Below are 20,395 nucleotides of genomic sequence, written 5' to 3'. Positions count from 1 at the left end.
GTACAGTCCCACAGAGCCTGTCTGCAAACATCCACAACATGTTTCTCAGTTACAACATTCAAACGACACAATAAAAAAAAGTAGTAGCAATCAACATTACTACTGATCCGAAACTTGTTAGCCTGGGCCAACATTTTCCGGCTTCTATTTTCTGAAAATGTGCCTGGGATTTCCAGCAGCACCTCATGTTGATGATGTGTTGTCCACCAGCTTCCCAGAAACTGAGGGCTGAAACCAGTGTGCATGTCAGACTGAAGAATGAGCACAGATAAGAGCACTCACCCAGGCCAGCACACAGAAGCAGCAGCAGAGACGGGACAGCCTGTCGACCAGCTACATGCACAGCCACCGCCATCCTGGACCTGCAAAGAGAGGGGGGGGGGGGGGGGGGAGAAAGAGAGGGAGAGAGAGAAAGAGAGGGAGAGAGGGGGGTGAGAGAGAGAGAAAGAGAGGGAGAGAGAGGGGGTGAGAGAGAGGGAAAAAGAGAGGGAGAGGGGGGGTGAGAGAGGAGAGAGAGAGAGAAAGAGAGGGTGAGAGAGAAAGAGAGGGGGTGAGAGAGAGAGAGAAATAGAGGGAGAGGGGGGGGGTGAGAGAGAAGGAGAGGGGGAGAGGGTGAGATAGATAGATGGAAAGAGAAGGCGAGAGACAGAGGGGGAGAGAGAGATAGAGAGAGAGAGAGAGAGAGAGAGAGAGAGAAAGGGGTGGATAGGGAGACAGACAGAGACCATTAAGATTCACGTTGCATGGTTAAAGTAGTATTTGTCTGTCAATCTCTCACTCTCTCTCTTCCACTTCTCCCCGGGTCGACACATTCTGTAGGTCGATGAGCTATGAGCACGTACACTGCGTGTGTTCCGTGTGTCCTGTCCTGTATTTATACCTCGTGTTGCATCCCCTCACCAAAGAGTGAGCTGCATAGACATTAAAAGCTTATTTTGTCTCCATTCTTCTATTGTATTATGCAAGAGGACGGAGTCCTTGCGGTACGCCATGTTAAGCTGCTAGATCACTTTCAATGTGAGCAGACATGGCGACCTTTGACCTATTCTCCATGTTGGAAATCCTGAGCCACATGAGGAATGAACCTCTGGCAGAAAGGGAGTCATGCAGAGAGCCTGGCTGCGAGCCCAAACCCTCTCAGTCAATACAGAAAGACAAGACAGAAGTAGCATTGACAGTAGAGCATCTAAGAATGGCCGAGGGGGATGGATTATTCAAAGAAATGGAATGTGAGTTTGGTATCTTTGCGGTGTAGGAGGCGTTCATGTGCAAACTGACATTAACGTTTTATTCCATCTTTCTCCCATTCCTGAAAATGCGTCGCCTCTTCGCCTACTGTACAGCCACGCTTGCAATCCAATCAGCTCTGAATTGAAATGGTTTAGAGGACATGTCCATAGGATGATGAAAATCAGTCTTGCAATCAAAGGGTGTATAGACAAGTTACGTAAAGATCAAGTGATTTGTGCTAAGAACTGGCGACCAGGAAATCCTGTCTTCAGACGGTTTTGCATTTACCAGGGTAACTCCAGTCACGTCCAATGAATTTCTGCTGCTCCGAGCTGACTGTACTTGTATTTCGGCAACCCTTTCAGAGTGGGCCTGCCATCGAGAGAGGGTAAAGATACAAAGGTATTTCGTCACGGAGAATAAAGTATTGTAACACATTCCACATTTAAGTGTCACTCAAAAGCGACCCCCCCCTGTCCTTTATGTAACAGAGTCATGGTGGTCTGTGGAACCGTAGGCAGGGGTTGACTGGTATTGGTGAGACCCCACGGGGTCAGACACTCAAGTTACACTAACACATCGTTTCCCAAGTGATGGATCGGGACCCAAATTGTGCACCATTGCAGAATCATTTCGAGTCACATCTTCAGTTTGGGGTCCTGGTTAGAACGGTTGGTTATGCTCACTGGGTGGACCACGGGTCATGATGATGGCACAAAAATAAAGGTTGCACCATGTCCGCTCTAAGCAAGGTTAGGGACAAGGCTAGAGAGCAACAGTAGAGGGTATACGAAAGGCCTCGTAACAACAGCCACTGCAGTCACAGCCAGCATACTGAGTATGAACGCCACTGTAGACACCATACAACTCTCCCCTCCTATACCCGGCCCACTCAAGCCTTTGGTTCAAGGGATTTTACAAGTAACAGTGATCCTTGTGGACCTGAACGCACCAGCTGTATACTAACCAGCCTCACCCTATTGATGTTGTTAACGCCTTCTTCTAAGACTCCTTTCTGCACGTCTCCCTTTGTTGTCTTAGGTGGAGAAAAGAACTCAAGGAGGCTCTAGAATGTGTCGGCGAATGGGGCTGTCCATTCTGATTGTATGGGCTAAATACACAACATTCTAAGAGGGCCAACAGAGCATACAGTAGAGATCCAACCAGGCAACCACCACTGTAATAGACAGGTCTGGGAGAAGGGAGATACAGTCTTGCTCTGCGCTGAGCTGCAGTCCATCAGTGCAGAACAGCAAAGGCCCTGAACCCATGCCTTCGCTATCATTACTTCAGCAGGAAAGGAAGCCTAGACACCCCCCCCCCCCTCCCACCCCCCTGCCTCAAAGCATTCGACCAAGTCTTTCAGTGGGATTTTCCCTTAAAGTTTGCTTTGGAGGATTTTCGGCACCTCCAAACCTAAATGGGAATCGAAGGATGAAACTGCTACACTCCACAAGAGAAATTGAAAACCAGGGAAATACACAGCATTGATCCATCCAGCTTTCCACCCCATGTTTGTGTAAGGAAGGGGGACACCTCTAAATCACCCCCTACGATCGCATACATCTAGTGGGCATGAGCTCTCTCCCCGGCCTGCTCTCATTACCACAGATATGAGCAGGCGTGTGTGTGTGTGTGTGTGTGTGTGTGTGTGTGTGTGTGTGTGTGTGTGTGTGTGTGTGTGTGTGTGTGTGTGTGTGTGTGTGTGTGTGTGTGTGTGTGTGTGTGTGTGTGTGTGTGTGTGTGAGTATATCTACAGTATCTGAACGCCTTCCAACTCAGCTCAGACTCGCATAAATAGAGTCAGCAGTGACAGAGGGCCGTTAAGTCCCTGTAGTTAATCAACCCACTAGCTGCTCCGGTCTTGATTCATGATACACAGGCACCTCAGAGCACTTCATCTGTCTCAGTGACACACACAAACACACGCTCATGCAAACACACACAAATTACCACCAGCCCAGTCGGAATGCTCTTTCTCAGTGGGGGCGCACACACGCGCCATGCTCACACACGTCACACATACAACACATTAAAAAAGCTGGATGTTCTTTGTGGGATCTGCTGTCCCCTCTACCTGGCCTTGGATAGAATATCGCGCTAGTCTCCTCCCACTGGCAGAGGATCTACAGTACCTTCAGAAAGTATTCATACCCTTTGACTTTTTGCACATTTTCTTGTGTTACAGCCTGAATTGAAAATGGATTAAATTTAGATTTTGTGTAACTGGCCTTCCACGCAAAATAATGTCAAAGTGGAATTATGTGTTTTTAGATAAAAAAAAATCACAAATGAATAAAACATGAAAAGCTGAAATGACTTGAGTCAATAAGTATTCAACCCATTTGTTATGGCAAGACTAAATAAGTTCAGGAGTAAAAATGTGCTTATTAACAAGTCACATAATAAGTTGCATGGATTCACTCTGTGTGCAATAATAGTGTGTTTAACATGATTTTTGAATGACTACCTCATCTCTGTACCCCACACATACAATTATCTGTAAGGTCCCTCGGTAGAGCAGTGAATTTCAAACACAGATTCAATCACAAAGACCAGGGAGGTTTTCCAATAACTCACAAAAAAACATACACTGAATCTCCCTTTGAGCATGGTGAAGTTATTTTTATTTTTAAAAATAAATTTTATCCCCTTTTCTCCCCAATTTTTGTGGTATCCAATCGCTAGTAATTACTATCTTGTCTCATCGCTACAACTCCCGTACGGGCTCGGGAGAGACGAAGGTCGAAAGCCATGCGTCCTCCGAAGCACAACCCAACCAAGCCGCACTGCTTCTTTAACACAGCGCGCCTCTAACCCGGAAGCCAGCCGCACCAATGGTTCGGAGAAAACACCGTGCATCTGGCCCCCTTGGTTAGCGCGCACTGCACCCGGCCCGCCACAGGAGTGACTGGAGCGCTATGAGACAAGGATATCCCTACCGGCCAAACCCTACCTAACCCGGACGACGCTAGCCCAATTGTGCGTCGCCCCACGGACCTCCCGGTCGCGGCCGGCTGCGACAGAGCCTGGGCGCGAACCCAGAGACTCTGGTGGCGCAGCTAGCACTGCGATGCAGTGCCCTAGACCACTGTGCCACCCGGGAGGCCCCCATGATGAAGTTATTAATTACACTTTGGATGGTGTATCAATACACCCAGTCACTGCACAGATATGGGTGTCTTTCATAAAACTCCGTTGCCAGAGAAGAAGGAAACTGCCCAGGGATTTCACTATGAGGCCAAGGGTTACTTTAAAACAGTTACAGAGTTTAATGGCTGTGATAGAAGAAAACTGAGGATGGATCAAAAACATTGTAGTTACTCCACAATACTAACAAATGGCAGAGTGAAAATAAGGAAGCCTTTACAGAATATTCCAAAACAATCCTGTTTGCAATAAAGTGCTACAGTTAAACTGTAAAAAATGTGGCAAAGAATTTACTTTATATCCAGAATACAAAGCGTTATGTTTGGGGAAAATCCAACACAGCACATCACTGAGTACCACGCTTCATATTTTCAAGCATGGTGGTGGCTGCATCATGTTATGGGTATGCTTGTCATCAGCAAGGACTAGGTTGTTGTTGTTGTTGTTGTTTTTTGGGGGGGAGGGGTAAAAATAAACAGAATAGAGCTAAGCACAGGCAAAATCCTAGAGGAAAACCTGGTTTAGCATGCTTTTCAACAGACACTGGGCGAAATGTTCACCTTTCAGAAGGAGCATAACCTAAAACACAAGGTCAAATATACACTGGAGTTGCTTATCAAGACAACATTGAATGTTCCTGAGTGGCCAAATTACAGTTTTGACTTACAGTGCATTTGGATCTTACAGCCTTCTTCAAAAATTGATGAAATATGTTTTTCTCATCAATTTACATAAAATACCCCATAATGACGAAGCAAAAACAGGTTTTGCAAATGTATTAAAAATAAAAAACTGAAACACTTTATTTCTATAAGTATTCAGACACTTTGCTATGAGACTCAAAACTTTGAGATGTTTCTACAACTTGATTGGAGTCCACCTGTGGTAAATTCAATTGATTGGACATGATTTGGAAAGGCACACACCTGTCTATATAAGGTCCCACAGTTGATAGTGCATGTCAGAGCAAAAACCAAGCCATGAGGTCGAAGACATTGTTCGTAAAGCTCCGAGACGGGATTGTGTTGAGGCACAGATCTGGTGAAGGGTACCAAAAAATGTCTGCAACATTGAAGGTCCCAAAGAACACAGTGTTCTCCCTCATTCTTAAATGGAAGTTTGGAACCACCGAGACTCTTCCTAGAGCTGGCCGTCCAGCCAAACTGAGAAATCGGGGGATAAGGGCATTGGTCGGGGAGGTGACCAAGAACCCGATGGTCACTCGGACAGAGCTCTAGAGTTCCACTGTGGAGATGGGAGAACCTTCCGGAAAGACAACCATCTCTGCAGCACTCCACCAATCAGGCCATTATGTTAGAGCAGCCAGACGGAAGCCACTCCTCAGTAAAAGGCACATGACAGCTCACTTGGAGTTTGCCAAAAGGCACCTAAATGACTCTCAGACCATGAGAAACAATATTCTCTGGTCTGATGAAACCACAATTGAACTCTTTGGCCTGACTGCAAAGCATCACATCTGGAGGAACCCTGGCACCATCCCTACCGTGAAGCATGGTGGTGTCAGGACCTCAGATTGGGGTGAAGGTTTACCTTCCAACAGGACAACAACCCTAAGCAATTGGCCAAGACAATGCAGGATTGGCTTCGGGACAAGTCTCTGAATGTCCTTGAGTGGCCCAGGCAGAGCCCAGACTTGAACCCGATCGAACATCTCTGGAGAGACCTAAAAATAGCTGTGCAGTAATGCTCCCCATCCAACCTGGCAGAGCTTGAGAGGATCTGCAGAGCTGAATGGGAGAACCTCCCCAAATACAGGTGTGCCAAGCTTGTAGCATCATACCCAAGAAGACTCGAGGCTGTAATCACTGCCAAAGGTGCTTCAACAAAGTACTGAGTAGAGGGTCTGAATACTTATGCAAATGTGATACGTTTTTACATTTTTTATACATTTGCAAAAAATGTTTAAAAAAAATTAAAAAACTGTTTTTGCTTTGTCATTATGGAGTATTGTGTGTAGATTGATGAGGGGAAAAAACGATTTAATCCATTTTAGAATAAGGCTGTAATTTAACAAAATGTGGAAAAAGTTAAGGGGTCTGAAAACTTTCTGAAAGTCTGTCTAGCAATGATCAACAACCAACTTGACAGCGCTTAAATAATTTTTTAAAGGATAATGTTTATAGTATGCAATCCAGGTGTGCACAGCTTTTAGAGACTTGCCCAGAATGACTCACACCTACCAAATGTGATTCTAACATGTATTGACACAGGGGTGTGAATACGCACACGACCAGTGAAAAGTTTTAGAACACTTACTCATTCAAGGGTTTTTCTTTTTTTTAACTATTTTCTACATTGTAGAATAATAGTGAAGACATCAGAACTATGAAATAACACATATAGAATCATGTAGTAACCAAAAAACTGTAACACAAATGGAAATATATTTGATAATTTGAGATTATTCAAATAGTCACGCTTTGCCTTCATGACAGCTTTGCACACTCTTGGCATTCTCTCAACCTGCTTCACCTGGAACGCTTTTTCAACATTCTTGAAGGAGTTCCCACAAATGCTGAGCACTTGTTGGCTGCTTTTCCTTCACTCTGCGGTCCAACCCATCCTAAACCATCTCAATTTGGTTGAGGTCGGGGGATTGTGGAAGCCAGGTCATCTGATGCATCACTCTCCTACTCACTCTCCTTCTTGGTAAAATAGCCTTTACACAGCCTGGATGTGTGTTGGGTCATTGTCCTCTTGAAAAAAAAATGATAGTCCCACTAAGCGCAAACCAGATGGGATGGCGTATCAGGCTGTAACAACAACATTTGGAATAAGTCAAAGGTGTATGAATACTTTGTGAAGGCACTGCAAGTCTCAATGCCTCCTGGGAAAAGGAGGTCGGTAACTGTTCAATAGTGTTTCATGAGTTAATTAAGAGGACACACTTTCGTTGCCAACAACGACCTGGGGAAAAGTTGTAGGCCCCAGTTGATGCAACAGACTATTAAACTTCCCTTGATATTTCATTACGTGTCAATCTAGGAAGAGATGAAAGAAGAGAAACGAAGAGGACGACAATGGAATGTTCAGTCATTTTGACTGTGTGTGTGCGTGGGCGCGCGTGTGTAAGTGTTTGGCTTTTATAGAGCAAAGCACTGTTTTATGAAGAGAAACTGTTTCATAAAGCAAAACTGTCAGACGTTGCTTCATGTTTTTTTCTCTCGCCGGGGACCTGGCAGCTGAAAATGACTTTCCTCTCTTTCCTCCTCCTTAATCATGTCTTACAAAAACAATTACCCCTTCAGAGCGGCGGAGGGCTCCAAATGATGGACAGACTAAGTGAGGAGTAGAGAGGAGAGGCGAGGGCCACTTTAAAACCAACTAGTAAAATAACGCCAAATCGAACTGCCAATTTGAAATTTAAAAGCTCTTTGAAAATGGACAGGCAGGCTGGCACAGGTGGTAACCTGGCATAATGCTATTCGCATTGCTATGATACGGTGTGGACTGGGGCTGTACCTCACAGGTGGGCTTGCGCTTTGACATTGTGGATGGGTTTTAATTGCTGTACTCTGTCTTCTAGGAGCAGAACATTGTTTGTGCCATAATCTTGAGAAGGTCACGTGCTCGGTCATATTTATCATCTGTGAGAACATCATTCTTTTATCCCTATAGGCTCAGCATGGCATTGTGACATAATAACAGGAAAGACTAAATGACTCAGCAACAGAAAAACCTAAGTCATGGGTACATTTGTCTAGGAAATAGGAAGTAGACAGAGAATTGCACAGTAATTACTTAAGACATTATCAGAAGTAGCTACCCGACTACAACTCCCCTCCACCCGCCCAACCCAAATCCTCATCTGAAGATCTGAACACCAGGAAAGGTAATTGAGCTGAATCAGGCATTTTTCTGGCCACCCCTCATAGCCTGGTTCCTCTCTAGGTTTCTTCCTAGGTTTTGGCCTTTCTAAGGAGCTTTTCCTAGCCACCGTGCTTCTACACCTGCATTGCTTGCTGTTTGGGGCTGGGTTTCTAGGCTGAGTTTCTGTACAGCACTTTGAGATATCAGCTGATGTACAAAGGGCTATATAAATACATTTGATTTGATTTGATTATTCTCTCCCTGCTACCCCCAAGGTATTTTGATCTGTGCGTTTGCCTAGTGACACACACACACACTTTCCACTTGTGTGTCGAATATGTCAGGTGAATAATCGCACTCAAAACAGCTAATGACTCATGAAATGCTGCTGGTGGGACTCATGAGAAGAGAGAGGCTCTGAAATCCTCTGCTGTAAGCAGAGATAGGATGCAGCTGTGAGGAGAGGAGAGGGGCAACGTGGTCTCAGGGAAATTTGTAATATTCTGTGACACTCCATTTAGTATGATGTTATGTTACGTTAGGTTAAATTATAAATGGAATAGCGGTCTTCCAATATCATACGAATATGTAGTATTATACATCTTACCTGGCCATACAATAGCATACGAATTAGAATATATAGTATTACACATCTTACCTGGCCATACAATAGCATACGAATTAGAATATATAGTATTACACATCTTACCTGGCCATACAATAACATACGAATTAGAATATATAGTATTATACATCTTGCCTGGCCATACAATAACATACGAATTAGAATATATAGTATTATACATCTTACCTGGCCATACAATATCATACGAATTAGAATATATAGTATTATACATCTTACCTGGCCATACAATAGCATACGAATTAGAATATATAGTATTAAACATCTTACCTGGCCATAGAATAGCATACGAATTAGAATATATAGTATTATACATCTTACCTGGCCATACAATAGCATACGAATTAGAATATATAGTATTATACATCTTACCTGGCCATACAATATCATACGAATTAGAATATATAGTATTATACATCTTACCTGGCCATACAATAGCATACGAATTAGAATATATAGTATTATACATCATACCTGGCCATACAATAGCATACGAATTGGATGATGTAAGTTATCATATGTCTTGGAGGACGTATAGTATTATATGTCTTTCTCTGAGACCAGCTTGTTTGATGCATTGTAACAACAATGGAGAATTTACGTTGGTGGTGAGGTGAACTAACAACAAAGGTTACGATAATTTACTTGAAAAGTTGGGGAAACTAAAACGGCAAAGGTTAGGTGAATTGGGTTAAGTTTAGAATAAGGGTTAGGGGAAGGGGTTAGCTAACATGCTACAGTTGTCCCCAACGTGACTCGAACATGCAACATCTGGATTGCTAGATGGTCGCGGATTACGACCACCCATCCTCCCCGACCAACCTTTCTACTTTTGTTTCTGTCTAAAGTAACTAGACCATTTGTAGGCATCATACGCCTTGGAGGTGCTCAGAAATACGGAGAGTAAGTTTCGTATGGCTCTGAGACCAGGCTGAGAGGAAAGGAGAGGAGATTAGAGGAATCAGAGAGGAGAGGAATCAGAGAATTAAAAAATGTACAAGGCTTCTGATATGATGGAGGGAGGGTTTAGTTGAATAGGATCCCCATTAGCTACTGCACATGTAACAGCTACTCTTCCTGGTGTCCACATAAAACATACAAATACATGACAAAGTACAGAGCAGTTATATACAAATAACAACATAAGATATTACATTAAATAAAATACTAAGAAATAAAATAATGACCTATAGGAAAGACACCAAGAAACAACAAAAATAATATTTACACACTAATTATATTTCCTTATTTGTGAGAGAAAAGAGGAGAGAAGGAGAGAGGAAGCATAAGAAAATGAATTAAGGTTTAGGACAAAGAGAGAGAGTTAGACAAATATAATTACAAAAAGATGCTATCTCAGAAAAAAAGGGTTCCAAAAAACGTTCTCCAGCTGTCCCCATAGGAGAACCCTTTTTGGTTCCAGGTAGAATCCTTTTGGGTTCCACGTAGAACCCTCTATGGAACAGGTTCTACATGGAACCGAAAAGGGTTCTCCTATGGGGAAAGCCAAATCACCTTTTTAGGTTCTAGGTAGCACCTTGTAGATGCAAAATGACTGCCAAACTGATGTGGAAAAGAAGACATCGCAGCTAGGCAGTGAAACACAATGCCGTTTATCTTTAAAATGGCATCAATCACAAGTAGGTCACATAAGCGATGATTTCCATTGGGCTTGATGATTATTGGAGCAAATAGCCTGGGACCATGCAGCGGTAAGCCCCACAATATTGAGGTTACCGCCCAGAACATAAGCATGACAGATGGTGGTTGATCAAGCCATCTAGAGTAAGTCTACTCAATCATACTGTACTAACCATACTGTAACCGCTTACCACCCGTCCATACCCCGCTTTCTGTCTCCCATGTTCTAACATCTTAAGTGGGGGGAGTGAATGGGACTACTATATTTACCTTGCTGTTAGTCTATACAACCATGTGGCTCTACAAATAAAATGTATTATTATTAATGCTACCCCTCTCACTCTGTCTCCTTACATCTTAAGTGGGGGAAGGGAATGAGACCACTGACCCAAACCTACTGCAACATCCTCTTGTCACCGAGCTTATGGGATGAGGTTCTAATGAAAGGCTAAGATTTGGCCTCGCTGCGTGCCAGAGACAGAGATACAGTAATCGCATCTGTCTAGAAGATGGTGCAAAGACAGCCACGTCTAATGACTCTGAGGTCATTAAGCATTATAATGCTTCCTATCATTACTGAGGAGCAGTAGCCTAATTACAGCATTATCACATTACGCAATGCCTATAGATACAATACCATATTGATCACATACACGTACATATATATACAAAGTTGGTTACACTTGCTTTTTAACACATAAATCCAGTACGTTGGTTGATTGAGCTGCGTTGATTGAGTGCATTTTGCATCTGTCTTCACTGACAGCTCCCTGCTGTCAGTGAAGACACACACACACACACACACACACACACACACACACTGCATGAAAGTCTTCCACTGATACATGAAATGTTAATAGTTCCGTTGCAGTGGTATAGCTCCACAGGGGGCTCTATACCACTATGCCTTTGTATCTCTCTCAGGTACGCAGCACCGGAGTAAAGCACACCAGGGTGTATTGCACATAAGTCATGTAGAAGCACTGTGCTCAGTTATGCTATATTTTAGCTATATATAGCAATAATTATTTGATAAGTATGTTGAATATATATTGATATATATCAAATAACGGAACTATTAAAATTTCATTTAACAGTGGAAGACTTTCATGCAGTGTGTGTGTGTGTGTGTGTGTGTGTGTGTGTGTGTGTGTGTGTGTCAGGGAGCTGTCAGTGATGACAGATGCAAAATGCACTCAATCAACGCAGCTCAATCAACCAACGTACTGGATTTATGTGTTAAAAAGCAAGTGTAACCAACTTTGTAACGTTGTGCGAGAGATGGTGATAGAGAGATAGAGATGTGACAGAAGGAACAGTCACAATACATATGAATAGCAGCAGATACAGTTGAAGTCGGAAGTTTACACACACTAAGTTGACTGTGCCTTTAAACAGCTTGGAAAATTCCAGAAAATGATGTCATGGCTTTAGAAGCTTCTGATAGGCTAATTGACAACATTTGAGTCAATTGGAGGTGTACCTGTGGATGTATTTCAAGGCCTACTTTCAAACTCAGTGCCTCTTTGCTTGCTTCATGGGAAAATCAAAAGAAATTAGGCAAGACCTCAGAAAAAAAATTGTAGACCTCCCCAAGTCTGGTTCATCCTTGGGAGCAATTTCCAAATGCCTGAAGGTACCACATTCATCTGTACAAACAATAGTACACAAGTACAAACACCATGGGACCACGCAGCCGTCATACCGCTCAGGAAGGAGATGCGTTCTGTCTCCTAGAGATGAACGTACTTTGGTGCGAAAAGTGCAAATCAATCCCAGAACAACAGCAAAGGACCTTGTGAAGATGCTGGAGGAAACAAAATAATAAAAATAATTTATATCCACAGTAAAACGAGTCCTATATCGACATAACCTGAAAGGCCACTCAGCAAGGAAGAAGCCACTGCTCCAAAACCGCCATAAAAAAGCCAGATTACAGTTTGCAACTGCACATGGGGACAAATATCGTACTTTTTGGAGAAATGCCTTATGGTCTGATGACACAAAAATAGAACTGTTTGGCCATAATAACCATCGTTATGTTTGGAGGAAAAAGGGGGAGGCTTGCAAGCCGAAGAACACCACCCCAACTGTGAAGCATGGGGGTGGCATCATCATGTTGTGGGGGTGCTTTGCTGCAGGAGGGACTGGTGCACTTCACAAAATAGATGGCATCATGAGGGAGGAAAATTATGTTGATATATTGAAGCAACATCTCAAGACATCAGTAAGGAAGTTAAAGCTTGGTCGCAAATGGGTCTTCCAAATGGACAATGACCCCAAGCATACTTCCAAAATTGTAGCAAAATGGCTTAAGGACAACAAAGTCAAGGTATTGGAGTGGCCATCACAAAGACCTGACCTCCATCCTATAGAAAATTTGTGGGCAGAACTGAAAAAGCATGTGCGTGCAAGGAGACCTACAAACCTGACTCTGTCAGGAGGAATGGGCCAAAATTCACCCAACTTATTTTGGGAAGCTTGTGGAAGGCTCCCCAAAACGTTTGACCCAAGTGAAACAATTTAAAGGCAATGCTACCAAATACTAATTGAGTGTATGTAAACTTCTGACCCACTGGGAATGTGATGAAAGAAATACAAGCGGAAATAAATCACTCTACTATTATTCTGACATTTCACATTCTTAAAATAAAGTGGTGATCCCAACTGACCTAAGACAGGGAATTTTTACCCGGATTAAATGTCAGGAATTGTGAAAAAACGGAGTTTAAATGTATTTGGCTAAGGTGTATGTTAACTTCCGACTTCAACTGTAGCTAGGGGCTGTTAAGACACCTGCGCCGGGTCCGTTACTCCAGCTGTATGTCTGGTAGGGGTCAGAGGTGAACGGCTATAGGTGAAAGGTCAATGTGGCTGGTAACATCAGGTGGAAGGGATCAGGTGCATGGGCAGTGGCTTTGGCCTAGATTCAATCAGATCGAGAGTTAATAACCTACGTTGCCCGACACCCGCATAGCGGATGTTTTGGCGGTGTTGGAAGTGGAACTGCAGTATGAGCTGACAAATTGGTGAGCGGCTGCTCTTGTGTGTCACAAACCACTCCCTTATTATCCATACAGGGTTAAAGTTCAAACGGCGATAGAAAGTTTAAGTTCTATCGATGATAGAAATAATGTCCGTTTTCATGTTCACTTGGATGGAGGAATTATAGCCTCAGTCTAATCGAGGTGTAGACAATAGAATAATACGCAGTTGAGTGTTTGGACTTGTAACGCAGCGGTATGATGAACTTCTAAAGTGGTCGCATGTGTCACGCCCTGGCCTTAGTATTCTTTGTTTCATTTATTATTTTAGTTAGGTCAGGGTGTGACATAGGTCAGGGTGGTATGTGTTTTTTGTATTGTCTAGGGTGGTTGTAATGTGTAGGGGGTTAAGTAGAGTAGATGGGTTAGTGTTCAGTGTAGGTGTCTAGGAAAGTCTATGGTTGCCTGAATTGGTTCTCAATCAGAGACAGCTGGTTATTGTTGTCTCTGATTGGGAGCCATATTTAAGGCAGCCATGGGCTTTAGCTGTTTGTGGGTAATTGTCTATGTGTAGTGTTTGTGTCAGCACTATTTGTCTTATTAGCTTCACGGTCGTCAGTTTGTTATTTTGTGTATAGTATTCGTTTCGTGTTTTTCCCTCTCTCTTCTAAATCAGTTTGTTATTTTGTTAGTTTGTGTATAGTAATCGTTTCGTGTTTTTTCCCTCTCTCTTCTAAATAAAGAGGATGTATTTTGCACACGCTGCGCCTTGGTCCAATCTCTCACAGCAAGACGATCGTGACAGCATGGCATTTGTCAAAAATCGGCGACAGTAACGCAAGGAGCCGCTTGTGGATTTGACAGCTCTTACACAGTTCCACCTCCGACACGCCAAAACAACCGCTATGCGGGTGTCGGCTATAGCACGGATCTGATAGGATCTAGCCCTTCGACTTCAATCCACCCATTGGGAGAGATGGGGTGCATCCGGAATGGCACCCTATTCCTTATATAGTGCACTATTTTTGTAGTAATATAGAGAATAGGGTGCCATTTCAGACATAGCCATGGCCAGAGAAGTGGCCATCAAACTGTAAAAAGAAATGATACATTCAGGCTAAGAGGTGCTGGCGCCACAGAGATAAACTACTTCCATTTCAATGGCTGCCACTTCATCCAGGAGTTTACATGTTTAATGACCCGCAGAAGAGGTGCTCAGTCCACAGAATATAAACTAGGTGCATTAAAAAAAAAGAAGAGTTTTACCACATACTAACATTTATTGCAGATATAGCCTTGGTCTGAGCAACGGCGCGTCGGTAAAAAACGTCATGTATTGAATGTGCATGAAAGTTGTCGTCATGGACTTCTTTACTCCCCTAAGAAATAACACCGATGACAAAATTCAATCATCATTGGACACTAGGATGTGACTAGACCCTGGTGAGTAGCACTTCGTTTTTGGAGGTCATATGGAGGTCATATGGAATCTTCTGGCAACCAGTTTCCCGAGTAACACAAGGGTCAATTACATGATAATACGGTCATGTAGCCTTTATCCAAAGCGACTTCAAGTTCTGTCTTATATGGAGTGTACGTACTGTAGCTCATGTCGGGGATCATCCTTCAACTCTGGTTTCGCAAGAGCCAACCAGCTGAGAAGCTCCAACCAATGTGGAGCCATCGGGAGATGTGTCAAAAAAGCTTGCTCTGGAGCAGCTCAAACAGGAATACTAAACATGATAGCATGACCTTCAGCATCTGCTACCAGTCAATACCAGAGAAAGGAGGCTCTCCGCTGACAAGAAACAAAGAGAGAGGCCGTTCTCTTTGTATGAGAACCTTTTAGTCGTGGCGCAGTGGTCTTATCCAGGCCTGTGGTGATTGGTTTGGAGGGGGGGGGTGTCAGTCCTTCCCAGGGTGCAAATAGTAAACTTGATTGATGGCTCGATCCGTCCCCCTCTGGGTTGCTCGTCATTGGGGACTTCACAGCAGGGGAAACGGAGAGAGAGAGAGAGAATCTGAGGTGGAAAATCTCTCCCATCCCTATTCTTGAAATTGTTCAAATTCAAGGCAGAGTGAGGTGTACGTCAGCAATACACGGGAGCTCAAAGATTAACATCTGCCAAAATGGAGAAAATAAATCTTTCACTCAAAACTGTATTTTCAGTCCGATTCAATCGTATTGCATACAGAACATAATGGATTCACACAATGGTAGCCACAATGCTTTTCTTCTTTTAAAAAAAGCATACGAAATGGTAGCAAAGCCAAATCCAAGCACAATATGCACCACATACAATCTAAAAGGTAAATACCAGGTAAACCCCTCACAGGTAGAGATGCCTTCAGTTTTCCATATAAGACACAATATCTGCATGCATGTGTAGTCGATTCTAAAAAAAAAAAGATACTGCATCATAGCCTACATTTCTATGGTAGTTTTACTTGAAAATGTCACAATGGAACTGTCCAGGTTAAAACCTGCCCAATAAACAAGATAAGACAAAAAAGTGGTCTATTCCCCTGTTGTTTGTGTCACATGACCACATGATTAAGTTACCACTTCACAACTCTACAGTACATTTACATTTACATTTAAGTCATTTAGCAGACGCTCTTATCCAGAGCCAATCCTCTGGGCTTTTGGTACAGTTCTTAGTGTGTCAAAGGTTGCGGGTTCGATTCCAGCAAGGGACTAATCTCCCATTATTGTTGCATTTTGCACAATGCTTAGCAAGCACAACATTAAAAACCCAATTACGAAATAGTTAGTAACACAAGAACAACACACATTTAGAACACACACCCCCAAAGCCCTTATTATTATGATTACCATAGCACTTTTCTCAAGAACAAGTCAAATCACTTCACATTGTATAGTTTAACTCCCATCCACCACTAACGTGTAGCAGTTTCATACCACACAGTTCACAGTAACAAACTCCGTGTCTGAAAATAACATCTAGCTGTCGCTTATCATAAACCACAACCTTCTGGCCACTGAAAAACGTCCAAACTGGCAACTGAATAGAGAAACTGCAGTCTCTTAGATAGTTAATCATTTCATATCCTCTCCAGGCACCTGAAATATATTAGTTTCCAGGGTGTGCTGACACTGACAGTTTTCTGCACATATTGGCAACTAAAATCAACATGTTGCCAGTTCAGAGACACGTTTCCAAACAGCCCTTCCTGATTGTGCTCAGTGGACCCTTTCCGCCTGTGCTCAGTGGTTCTGAAGAATATCTTCAACATTATAGACCTATGGCTATTTCTGAGATGCCATAGGTCCGTATTGGCATTTTCCAACACAAATCAGTGATTCTGGCCTATGGTCCACGTATAGCTTTGGGAATTTTCTTGGGAATTATTTATCTTGGGGAATTCCCCTATTGTGAAAAATGACCAATATTTCAAGCCACAAGCCTAGCCACAATTAGCTGTGGGGTAGTGGGAGCTGGCTGCACAAACACTTGTAAAGGTTACACTGGCATACAGTAGGATGCATAGTAATGACATCTGGCCCATGCCGTGGTTAACCAGCCTGCCAGTAGATTTGGCTAGCCTAGCACACTTCTTTATTTCTCCTTCAGCAGGTCGGCTCCTCCCATCTTCTCCTCCCAGGGGAGGCATGCAGCCTGTCTCTGATCTGATGAGGGTGTGAGGAAGGTCTGGCGGTGGTTTAGGAAACCCAGGAGTGAACTCTGCCGCACGCACCCAGACAGAATGAAAAATGCATGGGGGCCACTGGAGAAGTTTCAGTCTGGTTGGTAAGGTCCTCGTTCTCCCTGGCTCTGTCTCAGTTACTCTCTCTGTCCCTCCGTTTCTTCTCTCTCGCTCCTCTCTTTCTCCTCCCTCTTTCATTATTTACTTCCATCTCTCTGCCTGCTTATGTCTCCTCTCTCTCGGCTCTCTCGCTCCCTACCTCCCCCCCATCTCTCCTTGTGGTTTCACAATGGCACCAGCCCAAACTCTGTATTGGAAAAGCTAGTTAACCTCGCCATGCTAAACTCTCTTCTTTACAACGCCTATCAAAAAAGAGGCTGTCTACTTCATACTCTAGACCACTGGTTCCCAACCAGGGGTACTAGGACCACTGGGGGTACTTGGCCTATCTACATGGGGTACTTGAGAAGACGTATGAGACCATAGGACTACTGGTCAATTGGACACAAGGGGGTACTTCAGGGGTACTCCGGGCAGATAAAAAGGTTGGAAACCACTGCTCAAGACTAGAATAATGAATCGATAGACAAGGCTTAGGCCACTCAGACAATCTGACACAATAGACCTCATGTCAAGGGGACTAAAAGAGCTCCGCTTCCTCGGACAACGTGATTGGGACATGTTCATGTGTTTGTCGGTTTAACAAGCTCTACTGTATGGTCAAGACTTTTAGAGCATTAAGCGTCAGTGTGAAACATGCCTAGCTGAAGTGGATATACTTTAGTGCTTTGGAGTCTTTGGAGTAGGACTCTATAATTAGTGACCACTATGCAGGAATGTTTGTACTTTTATCCACAATGGTTTCCATCATTCTGACGCTGCTAATATTTTGACCCTGTTTCTTTGCCTCTTATGTATCAAATGAGCAGATTACAAGGCATAAAGTACATTTGAAATGGACAAGTATTCTGCATGCCACAGAGAAGGAGAATGTTGGCAGAGAGACAGAACCAGTGCTAACATTGTCCTTTATCTCTCTTATCGCCTGTATCTCTGATGTCATGCCCAGGCCAGGCTATTGGGGTTACAGACAGCCACACCTCCGATTGGCCCCTGAGAGGTTATGTGGGTGGGACCTTTATGCATAATGGAGAACATGACAGCTGTGCAGGTGTTCTGATCACTGATCTATGTTCCAACAGCTGTCTGCCAAACGATCCCTTTCTCTATCCCTCTTTTTTCTCTCTTTTGTTTTCCCCTCTCACTTTATCTGTCTTTCTCACTCACTCTCCATCTCTCTTATTTCTTCCACACACACAGCATTAACTCGAGGACCATTATAGATTGAGGACGCTCTTTAAATGCCACAAATGAAAATGCAAGCCATTGCCATAAATGCCTCTTACACATTAATGGTAGCCTGCGGCATTAGAGAGTTGTGTCTCCCATTTGGCCCCTCCAGAGAAAGTATATTTCCCTCCGAGTCTTCTGTATGAGAGAAACCCTGAGACAAGCCCGGAGATCCTTCGGTTAGAAGAAGCCGTTTAGGGGGGGGGGGGGGGGGGCACACGGGTCATAAAATGAAAAGCTCGGATCTAAATCATTCAGAAGATCACAAGAAGCTGCTGCAAGCTTAGTGAGGGCGGTGTGCACGAGCAGATGTAGAGGTAGTCATGGTGATCGTCATTGATTAGCTTATAGATGACCACATCCGTCATGCATGGTATTCAACAAAGGTCAGAAGGAAGATCTGAAATAATAGCTTCGAAAATGCATAACATGTCCATACAAAAGTCATTTTACAGTCATTTAGTATACCCTATGCTGCTTATAAGGAAAGCAGGACCCTGCTATGTCATTTTCCTGGTAGAGCACATGAAAGTAGCCTACTCCTTATACAAAAATGCATAACATGTCCATACAAAAGCCCTGTTAAAAGTCCTTATTATGCCCCGCTGGTGTCTATGCAAAGCAGGACCTGTCTATGTAATGTTCCTGTTGGAGCACCTGAAAGTACTTATACTTGGGCTGAAATCTTTGCTTGGTAGGTTGGCCAAGAAAGGATTACAGCGCAAGATGCATCAATTCCATCCCCTTGTGTCCAGGCGCCGCTGATGCACCAGTCTGCATGCAAGCTATTACCCAATTTTGTTCAGACAGGGTTAAATAACCACAAATCCTATATCAAACAAATGAAAAAGTAGACAATTCACAGACAATTAATATGTTCAATCTTACCTGAAAGAAGTTTTTACAAATTCCGCAGGAACGTCAGAGCCGTACGTTGCGCTTTTGTGCAGGTGTTTCAAACGTAGCCTACCCCGATGCTCCAATCGTATCGTCTGACTGTCAGCGATGAGTCGAATGGGTGAAACAGCAAAGAAAAATAACCGGTAAGTGAGCAAAAAAAGATTAAACGCGCTACACCTTCAGCATATTGCTCAATTGTCTGCTCCACGACTAATATTCGGCATCTGCCTCATGTCCAATTTGGAGATATCTGATCTAAATCGTGATAGACGCTTGGCGCAGGTACTCACTCCCTGTACGCCGGTGGCGAGGCTGCGGGTGAGGAGCTGAATCGGTTTGAACAAAGAGGCGAGCACTGACAGACAGACGGTTCCATCATTCAATGGAAAATAAGAGGGGGAGGCGAGGATTGGAGGAACGGATTGATTTTACATGACCATAATCCGATACCATACATAAACCTAAGGTTGATCCCTTGTCTCTGAATTAAATTAAAATTGGCACATCATGAGATTATAACTAGACTGAAGATCTCTACTGAGTTTTTAACAGTGGTGCGAAAGGTACCCAATCGTCATACTTTAGTAAAAGTATAGATAACTTAATAGAAAGTTACACAAGTAAAAGTGAAAGTCAGACAGTAAAATACTACTTGAGTAAAAGTCTAAAAGTATTCGGTTTTAAATATACTTAAGTATCAAAAGTAAAAGTATAAATAATTTCAAGTTCTTTATATTAATAAGCACACCAGACAGCACGATTTTCTTGTTTGTTTTACGGATAGCCAGGGGCACACTCCAACACTCCAACATAATTTACAAACAAAGCATTTGTGTTTAGTGAGCCCACCAGATCAGATGCAGAAGGGATGACCAGTGATTTTCTCTTTAAGTGCGTGAATTAGACCATTTTCCTGTCCTGCTAAGCATTCAGAATGTAACGAGTACATTTACATTTACATTTAAGTCATTTAGCAGACGCTCTTAGTACTATAGGG

General features: G+C 43.3%; 1 protein-coding gene across 2 annotated transcripts in view; it reads right to left on the bottom strand.

The window, feature by feature from the left end:
* LOC129824406 (neurocan core protein-like) overlaps positions 1-19,575 on the bottom strand; it is a 73,133-nt gene extending 53,558 nt beyond the window's left edge. Inside the window, exons 1-2 of one of the 2 annotated variants that reach the window (XM_055884021.1) lie at positions 19,387-19,575; positions 283-362 (exon numbers count right to left, since the gene is read on the bottom strand). In XM_055884021.1, coding sequence (XP_055739996.1) covers positions 283-355 — 73 coding nt within the window. In that variant the 5' untranslated portion in view covers positions 356-362; positions 19,387-19,575. The remainder of the gene's footprint in view (positions 1-282; positions 363-19,386) is intronic. The other variant, XM_055884022.1, reaches the window with a different exon arrangement.
* Positions 19,576-20,395: the final 820 nt, after the last annotated feature.

The sequence above is a fragment of the Salvelinus fontinalis genome, chromosome 26 (assembly GCF_029448725.1).
Source record: "Salvelinus fontinalis isolate EN_2023a chromosome 26, ASM2944872v1, whole genome shotgun sequence".
NCBI lineage: Eukaryota > Metazoa > Chordata > Actinopteri > Salmoniformes > Salmonidae > Salvelinus > Salvelinus fontinalis.
Note: the sequence above shows the minus strand (reverse complement) of the source record. Positions and strands in the feature narration are given on the sequence as shown.